The following is a 10640-nucleotide window of genomic DNA, read 5'->3' as shown; positions in this document are numbered from 1 at the left end:
TTTTACCGACTATAATAATCAGTTTTCTCCAAGTTGAGTCCCTGGTTCCGAACAGTTGTGTCCTTTAAACCCCAAAAAGCCACATGCATCCATTCAACTCCTATATAAACAATCCAAATCTATTCCAATTCACATCAATTCATTATCTTCTCTTCTAACAATTAGAGGTTCTCGTTTGCCTAGAATATCTGATTGAGAAGTAATTCTAGAGGTTCTGGTTTGCCTAGAATATCTAGAAAAAGGAAGAAAGAAGTTTTTGAGTGAAGTGATAATCTTAAAGCGTCTAGAAGATCGAAGTCATTCCCTTCTTCTCTTCTCTTCTAACGATCAGTATCTGATTGGGAAATACTCTAGTATATCTAGAAACTCTTCTAACAAACAGTATTTGATTGGGAAGTATTCTAGTATATCTAGAAAAGGAAGAGAGAAGTATCCGAGTGTCTAGAAGATCTATTCGCCTCAAGAGCTCATATTATTTACGAAGGTTCGCCCGCTTTCAGAATATAGAAGTACCATCTTAAAATTCTGAAAGGATAGTCGTTGTATCCCGAAGGCATACACCCTAACGTTTGGTACTGTTACGGGGGTGTAAAATGTCTTAAGGAAAGAGAATATATTCTCGCCTCGACTCCATTATCTTTTGTCTATCTCGGTTAATCCGAAAGAAGGAATTACTGATAAAGTCGGTATTCGCTTATCATTTATCTCTCTGTAACTTAGAGAAAAGAAGTTCCCTACTTCAAACCAGACTCTGGCTTAATCAAGACCAGACAGAGTTAAAGTGAACTCAAATCATAACCAGAGGAACAACAAATCTCAGTACCAATGAACTTACTACATGGCTTTCCTCTAACCCTCTCGGCCTCTCCCATATAACTCCCCGAGAACATATTAAACTTAATCGTTCTTATTATGACCATAGTCATCTCCAGATGACAATGTCGATAAAGTAGGTAATGCCCCACAATCATATTGAGCAGATTTAACAACCCGAGGGAAAAATTTATAGAACAGTGAATCTCGAATAAATTTCGTAAACCATCTTCCTCCTGATCCTCCACCTTGTTGGACCCATCCAGAAATATATGATGCAGTAATCAAAATTGCAGTCCTCCATTTCCTCTCCTTAGCATATAATTTCATTTCTTTCTGTATGTCATCACACATTATCTTTCCTCCATTTCTAATGAATGAATTACCAATATGACGACCTAAAATCACTGCATCTTCTAGTGCACAGCCACCACCTTGCCCTAAATCTGGTGTCATTGGATGCATAGCATCACCTGTTATTATTACTGTCCCTTTTGAGACCTGCCCAAATATAAGATCCCATGGGTATCTAAATACTAATGGGGCCCATGATAATGTGGACAGATCGAAGTGATTTATTACTTCATGGACTATAGGGGGAAAGTGAGCCAAATCTTCTAATACATTCTTTTGTATCATCTTTGGATCACTTGATGCCATCTCTTCATCTGAAATTTACACACTTGGATTGGTAAAATTTCACTTATAATAAGAACGGAAATGCTGGAACCACAAAGGAGTTTGACAGAAGAAGTTACACTGCTGATGTGGCGGTTGTAATTTAAAATTTTGACTAAATATGGGCCGTTGAGAGATGAATATTACAACCGCCACGTCAATTGGACAACTTTTTCTGTCAAAATCCTTTGTGATTCTATCCTTTTCGAAATAAGAAAAGAAAAAAAGGACAGAGATCAAGAGATTTACGCTTAATAAGGATAGATTGGTAATGGTAGAATAAGTATACTGTTCTATCGTCAAGAGTAATAATACCACAACGACGACCCTGATCTACGAACTGCTGGAATTGTTTCAGTCTGTGTCCTTCTGGAAATATAGCTAACCCACGCACCGAACATCGACCAGAGTTAACTGGATTTTTCAATCCCAACCACTTCCCGACCACAGAGTGTACCCCGTCACACCCTATCAGAACCTGCCAGTGTCGTAACAAGATATATACATAAAGATAAAAATATTGGCTTAAGGGTCCAAAATGTCTGGAAGATTAGAAAAATAGGACAACATATGAGTTGTTTAAAAACTCCTAGAGATTTTAATTTATGTAGTAGTATGAACAACTTAAGTTTTTCTACTTCAACTCATTCTTTTATCATTTTTACCTTAACTAGGTAATCAGACTAATTGCCCTAAGTGTGATGACACAGAAACTCTTGAGCATGAGCTGTTGCATTGCCATTTTGCCAGAATTGTATGAATTTATTTCAGTATTGTTTCTGCTAATATTATTTCAACTCATAATAGATTACTTCATGGAAGGATGTAGACAATATCTCATGCACGACTAATGATATACATTTTTCTATTCTTTTATGGTTTATATGGAAAGCTCGTTGTGATCATATATTGCTTTCAAAACACTATTAATTTTCCATCACAAGTAATTCACGAGATACTTGCTTTCCTACACATGCCAGGTAACCTCAATCCGATAACTAAATCTTTACCGTTAATCAAATGGTCCCCACCTAACTATCCTTATTGCAAATTTAATACTGATGCATGATTTACTGACATTACGAGTTGTATTAGTATTAGCTTTATCATCCATGATCACCAGACTCAATTCATCGAAGTCAAAGCAACAACACTCAGAGCTAGAACCAGTGAAGAAGGTGAAGCAAAATCTATTTTATTCGGTGTCCGATGGGCAACGAAAAATAACTACAAACATGTTATTATAGAAAGTATAATCAGAGTTTGATCCAACACCTGCACGATCCTAGAAAAATGATCCATTGGCAATCGACAAAACATATTCAATAAGTCGAAAATCTCATCCCGCAATTCAGTAGAATCAAGTTTTCCTACATCAACATAGTTCAAAATAACCCAGCAGACAAACTAGCAAAATGGGCAAGGAAGAAGAATGGCAATAGATTGTGGAAATATATCCCCAATTTTGTTTCTAAATTTTATTAGTATCATCCTTTCAACAAAAAAAGCTAATTGATCCTCAGATTTATCCGACTTAGAGCATATCAAATGCAAAAATCAAATGAATATCTAATATCCCTATATGTTAAGCATAAATTGAGATTTTCAATTTAAGTAGCAAAATATGAAGGAGATGTCCTTCAACCAAAGATGTAATGCGAGTAATTTTTCGGATAGGACAATTGATGAAGAGGATCATCAAGTCCGGACGATTTAGGGATCGTAATGTTTAGCTAGAAACCAACTACGATCGTCGAATCACGGGGTGACTCGTGACTAACTTCGTCCGGATCCTACATCGGGTAAAACCAAAGAATGTCGACTTGATCGGAAGATATGACTAGAGGGATGTGACATATATATACCTAAGGATTAGATCCGAAAATATGTCCAAAAGGCCAAGCAAAAGGGCTAAGGCAAAGATAGTACGAAGGCCGGAACTAAGGAGTTTTAGGTCTGGACACTTAAAGCCCATTAGTGGGCCGGCCAGACTCAACCCCTTAGGGCATAGGGTGGCCGACCAAACAGAGAAAGAAAGAGAAATATAAAGAGGTTTCTGTTTTTTGGAAATCCTTATTCTCTTTCTATTTTGGTCTTTTAGGAAACCTAATTAGGGTTGGGCTCTAACTTTGGGATTCTATATACGGCCGGCCCTCATTAGAACAAAATTAGGTGTGGAAAATTCTCAAAGAAATTTCTGACTCTACAACATCAAGTAGAAAGAAAGAGAGAATAGTTCCCACCTATCTATTTAGTCTAAAGAAGAAGGTGTTGTTCGTCTAACCACTATTGAAGTTCAAGCTAAACTTGAAGGTGGGAGATCAAGTTGGTTACTCGGTGTCTCAAGTAGAGCAACTACAATTTGAGTACTCGGTCTTCTTTTATTCAACCCTTTAAACCCGTGGAAAATAACGATTAAGGTAACAATCTCTATACTTAGTTCATATTAAGCTTATGTATGAGATTCTGGGATACAACACTAGGAGACACCATAACCTACAAAATAGAGGTATTGTAATTTTTGTGTCTCCAATGCAAACCTTAAAAGTTGCTTTGTTTTATTTGGCATGATAATTTTTGTGAAGAAATAAATGGTTCTTGCAAAGATTTATGAAGAGATTTGTACAGTGGCGAATTAAAGGTGGAGCAAGATGGAGCGGGTTCTCCAGCTCGGTCCACCCAAATTTTTTAACTAATAGTATTAAAATATAGATTATTAATTTTTCCTTTAGCCCTTTAAAGTGTGACCAACTTCCCCCGTTACCCCTAAATTACCATAAATACCGAGATGTGCCTCCTTGTGTGTGTTTTTGATGTCTTGACTAGAAAGTCAAATTTAAAGTTTCCTACATTACCTTTTTGTCTTTATCGTCCCTTATTTTTGTTTTAGTCCCTCAGTTTCATTATCTTTTTTCTCTCTCCCTCTCTAAAAAGGACTTCCATCTCAAAAGAACTTTTTTTTGAATCATAATTAAAAAACCTGGGTCCCCTTTCTCTTTTTCTTTTTTTCTTTCTCCATAGAAAGGTCTTCCGAATAAATTTCAAAAATATGATTTTTCAAATAATGAATTTCAAAAACAAAATCAATTATATTCTGAAGTGTTCTTCAATAATGGTGGTGGTGGTGTTAGTGGTAGAAGTAGAAGAAGAAGTAGAAGAAGAAGGAGAAGAAGAAGAAGAAGAAGAAGAAGAGGAAGAAGAAGGAGATGAAGAAGAAGGTTTTCGGTCGGCAACCTTTTGCCAGCAATCCAGTGGAAAGAAGAGGTGAGGTGGAAAAGGTTGAAATATTTCTTGCCATTGGGAGCAAAACAAACTATTCAGACGCAATTGTAGGCCAAACCGACTAGTTAGTCAATAAGTGGTGGCTAAAACGAAATTAACTCATAATATTATAAAGCTAAACCACTTATGACCAATTGGGTTTTTTCAATTAGAAAAAAACCAATTGGGCCTTATCATAGGCCTAGTCTAATGAGATACATGGAGAATACTAGGTGGATCGAGAATACGAGATCCGACGATCAAGAAAAGCCCGGATATACTTGAACACATTCGAAGATAATGTCCGGGTATACTTGAAGATGTTCGAAGATATTACAGAATATATAAGGATACAAAAGATTAGTTTCATGTATTCAAGATATATCTTATAATTATATTTAGATAAATATTGTATTCTTTCCTAAGTTTAGTTAGGAAACTAGAAAACCGAATCACTATAAAGTATGAGTTGGGTTATAAAGTTTAAATCATCGAATTATGTCTGACCAATGTAACCGATCAACCCACAATTGTATGTGGTGATTATTAATAAAGAAGTTATTTCTCCGTGGATGTAGGTCTTCAGTATTCGACCGAACCACGCTAAATTATCGTGTCATTTAAATTTATATCTCCGATTATCATATAATCGTGAATTTTAACATGGTATCTGAGCAGGTTGTTTAATCCTGACTTACGCTTCCGTAATTTTCCGACCATATTACTTTAGTCGTTGTGATTAAGTAATTGATAAATCACTTTGTCGATTTCTTTTCCAAGTTAATCTTGTGATTCTCATGAGCGGGTTCATCAAATCCTGTAGCATCGAAATTTTTTGCTTCCGCTATTTCCTTCAACTTCGTATTAGAGAAGACTTATTTTATGGGATTTTTCTTTGTTCGATATCACTTATCTCCCTCTCTCTCTTTTCGCACTCAAAGGTTAGTATAATTTCCTCGATATTATCGTTTTGGTTAGTTTTTTTTATCAAACTTCAAAATCAGCCTCTTCAAAGTCAGATTCGACACTGTTCATCCCTATTTCCAGATAGGGTGCCTCTAGCATCAGATTCATCACTCGGTGTCTGTAGAAAAAGTTTGTTTTCCTTTTATAACCATTATCTAAAATCGATTTCTCTTTCGATTCGATGGAAAATCGACTCTTTCACTACCTTTTAGTACCACCGCCGATTTCTTTCTCTCTCTAGAAAACCTCGTCGACGGTGACGATTCATACCACAATCGGTCTCTCTTCCGTCGATAATGAACAAAAGCCCTAAGCTACACCATTATCGTCCATTTCCTTCATCAACTGATTTGTTTTCTTTCAAACAAAGCCTAGGGTTACCGGACTGAAACCCAAGCTATGGCAAACCATTGTCCTTGGTGATGGAATCACCCTAACTGAGTCAACTCAGTTGACCCGTGACCACATTGACCGAAGATATTACGACTTTGGTGACTCAGTCAATTGATTTTGACTTGACCCTTTAGACCTTGCATAAAAGTTGCCTTTAGAATTTACTTTGGGCCTGTTTCCAACCGGTCCTTTCAACCCGACCCGACCACATCTTTCCTCTCCTTCTTGAGAGATGTTCTCCCTCACGAGAAAGTCTTCGAGTTGTGTACGGCCGCCAATCACCGCGACTAGGACTTTTAGTTTTCGTCGGAAAACGACCATTATTCACGAAAATACCATCTCTTGTATATTCCGACTTACCCTATACCTTTTCTGATGGTTTCCAAACCCGAAAATCATATTTTTCAGAGCTTTCTCTCTCTACAAACTGACTCATCACCGATCGATTCTTGATCGAGTTTGATTGATCTGGACTATACCTTCCTCAATTAAGAGTTTAATACATATTAAAAATTATTTCTCTTGTTTAATTTAACCCTAAATCGAGATTGAGAAAAACCTAGTTTTTTGCCAGAGATTTCAAAGTTCCCCAAATTATCTATTTGTGACATAATTGTTTTACCACAGTCTCTTACTGTGAGAAATATTATATTTCCGGTAGTTTCAGCTGTCACTTATACGCATCTGTGACGCGATTTTTCTGTCGCTTTTTTGTTTGATCTGTGACATTAAATAGATTAATTTCATCTATTTTTCTTTCCGGACTCACCCGTGACATTTCCAAAACCATATTTTGCATATGATGACTTCTCTTTCTTACCAATTATATCTTGGACTTTTCCTTCAACGAATAGCATACCTCTATTTTGAATTTTACTTCCTGATGCACCCGTGACATTTTCAGGATCATAGTATATCTATGATGACCTTTATTTTTCTCCAATTTAGATTTCTTTCATCTATGTTGTGTGTTCTTCCGAGATTGTACCCGCGACTTTGAAATTTTCACGACAAGAAATCTTTTGTCGACAATTTTTTCGACATCATCATTATGGTTGTTAATTCTACACATTTTTTTGGCTAACTTGACAATGATTTCTTTGTCAATTTTAAACACAACTCTTTTATTTTGTTGTGACTTATTAAGTTAAACACTTGATAATTTTATACGACAATAACTTTCTTGTCGATATTGATCATCACAACTTTTTTTTTTTTTTTTTTTTTTGTTGAACTAATCACAACTTTTTGTTGTTGACATTTTATTTCACATTGTTCATACAATGACATCTTCTCATACATAATAGCAATATCATTGCTTTCATTGTCACTGATTTTCGTTCAATCTTTGACAGCATTTACCGACTTTTTAGTTGTGACTTAATCATCCTTCAATCATTTTCACAATGCATCCACAATCTGAGAGTTGCAAGAAGACAAAAGAAGACTCAACAAGTTTCTTCTCTTCAACTCGGACACTTCAAAATTTACGTGCTCCAACTTACGGGGGGGGGGGGGGGGGGGGGGGGGGGGGGGGGGGGGGTAATGAGATACATGGAGAATACTAGGCGGATCGAGAATACGAGATCCGACGATCAAGAAAAGTCCGGATATATTTGAACATATTCAAAGATAAAGTCCGGGTATACGTGAAGATGTTCGAAGATATTCCAGAATATATGAAGATACAGAAGATTTAGTTTCATATATTCAGGATATATCTTATAAATATATTTAGATAAATATTGTATTCTTTCCTAAGTTTAGTTAGGAAACTAGAAAACCCGAATCACTCTTTAAATATGAGTTGGCTTATAGAGTTTAAATCATCGAGTTATGTCTGACCAATGTAACCGATCCACCCACAATTGTATGTGGTGATTATTAATAAAGAAGTTATCTCTCCGTGAATGTAGGTCTTGAGTATTTGACCGAACCACGTTAAATTATCGTGTCACTATTTAAATTCATATTTCCGATTATCATATAATCGTGAATTTAACATAGTCACCTATTGGTTTTTATCACTTTTGGGCTTTATTTAAACTTGGCAACCACCTGCATAACATGTCCAGTGACCATCATGTGGTCCACATAAATTTAGTTCTATGCTTGGATTGATTTTACTAGCTCAATCTTACCTTAGTAAGGATGGTTGTTCCATCCTCCAAGCTTAAGATGACATTGGATGATGAATGTGAGGGTGTAGTTTCATCTTTTGTCTGCTGGGCTTCAATGCATCTGAGCTTGGAAGAGAAACGGATCGTACCTACTGGCAATTCATCAGCTAAAGCTTCAAGCAGTGTTCTCCTATGAACTGTTCTTGGACCAGTTTTAAACCATTTACTCCTGCATTATTCACACAAACACTTCGTTTATTAAGAAAACAACTTATACACACATACTAGTGTACAACATAAAGTCAAGAGTTCAAACTTACCCTTCTTCACTTAGAGATCTTGGTGTAAGGGAAGCTTCTCGTGTGACCCCATTAGCAACATTAGTAACATACGACCTTCCAAATATTTTTGACAACAAAAAAATAGAAATAAAAGATTTATGGTAACTTAAAAGCGAAAAAAGTGAACTTATTAGTGATATATAGTTTTATCTAGAAAATCAAAAGTGATCCTTAGAGAAAGCTCAGATAGTTTGAGAGTAACAGATTTGACCCTCTAAACTACCTTATTTCTAGTGTTATAGACTTTTACTTAGAACTAAAACCTTAACATGGCTAATGTAGATTATGATTACATTTTTGGTATTTCTACACCTTTGTGATATGAATAAGTGGAGGCGAGATATAATCTATTTCCTTAACACATTTTACACTCCTGTAACAGTGTCGATTGTAGAGGTGTATGTCTCCCAGAATTCAACGACTTCCTTTCAGTATTGTGATGGACTTCACAGTGTTGAAACCGAAGGATGTATTATGAACTTTTGACTTGAACTGACTGGGTTGACTTCTTAGATGACTATATGCTAATAGACACTCTTGATTCTTCTCGCTTCATTCTAGACACACTAGAAGGTGCTCCTGATTAAGACTTGTATTCTAGACAAACCTGAAAAGTTTTTGAATTCAAATGACAAGAGAAGAAGAGAATGAGTTTAATAATGAAGCTCTCGAAATCGGTGGGTATTTATAGGTGTTGAATGGGTGAGTTTTTTGGGTTACATCTGATGGAGGAACCCGATCCAGAGTGGAGACCCAAAGGACCACATCTGAAGATGGGTGTGAGTGGCTCACGCGCATTCCACTATGATCCTGATCGCACCGCCACTAAACACCCAGTCGCCTACGCCATGCGCACGTGGTTTATATGGTGCAAACCAGAAAAAAAAACCTTATAATTCCGTCACTACCCTAACAATAGGCGAGTGGTTTAATATAAGAGAAGGTTTCTTACTTCTTTTTGGTAGATGTGGTACTAAACTAAATCTAACTACTTAAGTTAGGAGCTAGTACTTTTCAACAAAAAAAAGAAAGAGTTAGAGCTAGTACTACTTTTATATCCGATTTGAAACCTCAGTTGCTCATTTCATCAGAAATGGAATTAGGCGAACCTTAGGTCTAAATTCTAGATCCCGACGTGACGAATCCGCAAACTAAAGAGTCTGATTCTAACAACTACTACTTAAAGTTCTTATATGAATCAAACTAACCAAATAATAGAACAAGTAAGAAAGCAAGAGAGAGGGAATTAAAGATCAAAGAGATGAGATATACTTTTCAAGAGGGGAGTAAATGGAGGCGAGCTTGTGAGAAACACCAAGTGATTCAAGAGCAATCCAAGCATTAGAGGCGAGGGTAAGAGTTGAACCTGTGACTCTAAGCTCATCCGATCTCTCCAACACCAAAGCCTTCACCCCTACCCTCTTCAGAGCTAAGGCTGTAGCTAGACCTGCCACTCCACCTCCTACTATTACCACTTCTTCAATCCCATCAACTCCCATATCTCTCTCTCTCTCTCCCTCCCTCTCTCTCTTAATTCTGTCTACTGTCTCTATGATGCCTTGCCCTTTTTTTTATGTCAAAGCTTGTATAGTGGACATTATAAAACTTTGGCCCATCACGTTGAATCACTTTCAGATCTCTGACAATCTTTTCATTGGTAGACATCATTTCTAAAAGGTTCCAATGTTTTATCAACTCATCTGATTGGCCTCATTAGTTAAACTAATATGAACAGAAAATATGAACAGACCCTGGGCAGACTATTTTAATAGGGGTTCCTTACCCGTTCAGTCTTAACTATTTTAGTTTCTTACATTTTGTCCCTTTCTTTTGATTTAATCTAGACTGCCGAGTTCATTAACGGTTCAGATGTGCGCTAGACAAAAACCCTAATTCTTGGGCAGGTGAAACCCACGATTTCTCCTCTTCCTCTTTCATCGATAGATTCTTTCTAAAACCACCGTTACCATCTAGGTTTTCAAATCTCTTTTACATTGAGATATAGAGATAGGGAGAGAGGTGACAGAAGGTTGAAAATCGAGGATACATCTGGCCGAAGGTAAGAAAC

General features: G+C 36.6%; 1 protein-coding gene across 2 annotated transcripts; it reads right to left on the bottom strand.

Moving 5' to 3' along the window:
- Window positions 1-773: 773 nt before the first annotated feature.
- Window positions 774-10270, bottom strand: LOC147547985 (monooxygenase 3-like). 2 transcript variants are annotated; one of them, XM_086671641.1, is made up of 5 exons: window positions 9845-10270; window positions 8552-8626; window positions 8253-8460; window positions 1741-1969; window positions 774-1481 (listed from the first exon to the last, which is right to left on the bottom strand). In XM_086671641.1, exons 1-5 carry the CDS (start codon window positions 10069-10071, stop codon window positions 898-900), a joined length of 1323 nt encoding a protein of 440 aa, XP_086527767.1. In that variant the 5' UTR covers window positions 10072-10270; the 3' UTR covers window positions 774-897. The 2 variants fall into 2 exon arrangements, with proteins under 2 accessions (XP_086527767.1, XP_086527768.1); XM_086671642.1 differs by lacking the exon at window positions 8552-8626 and having other exon boundaries at window positions 9845-10185.
- Between the last annotated feature and the right edge of the window lie 370 nt (window positions 10271-10640).

This window comes from Eschscholzia californica, unplaced genomic scaffold (genome assembly GCF_041429995.1).
Source record: "Eschscholzia californica isolate CP2 unplaced genomic scaffold, dmEscCali1.0.p SCAF_3, whole genome shotgun sequence".
In the NCBI taxonomy this organism is placed as follows: Eukaryota; Viridiplantae; Streptophyta; class Magnoliopsida; order Ranunculales; family Papaveraceae; genus Eschscholzia; species Eschscholzia californica.
The sequence above is the reverse complement of the archived record's forward strand: the minus strand, read 5'-3'. Positions and strand labels throughout refer to the sequence as shown.

Coding starts and splice junctions, on each gene's coding strand:
- LOC147547985 (XM_086671641.1), bottom strand. CDS start 10,071: ATGGGAGTTGATGGGATTGAAGAAGTGGTAATAGTAGGAGGTGGAGTG. Junction 8,461..8,551: donor AGATCTCTAAGTGAAGAAGG/GTAAGTTTGAAC, acceptor TGAATAATGCAG/GAGTAAATGGTTTAAAACTG. Junction 1,970..8,252: donor GAACAACCATCCTTACTAAG/GTAAGATTGAGC, acceptor CGACACTGGCAG/GTTCTGATAGGGTGTGACGG.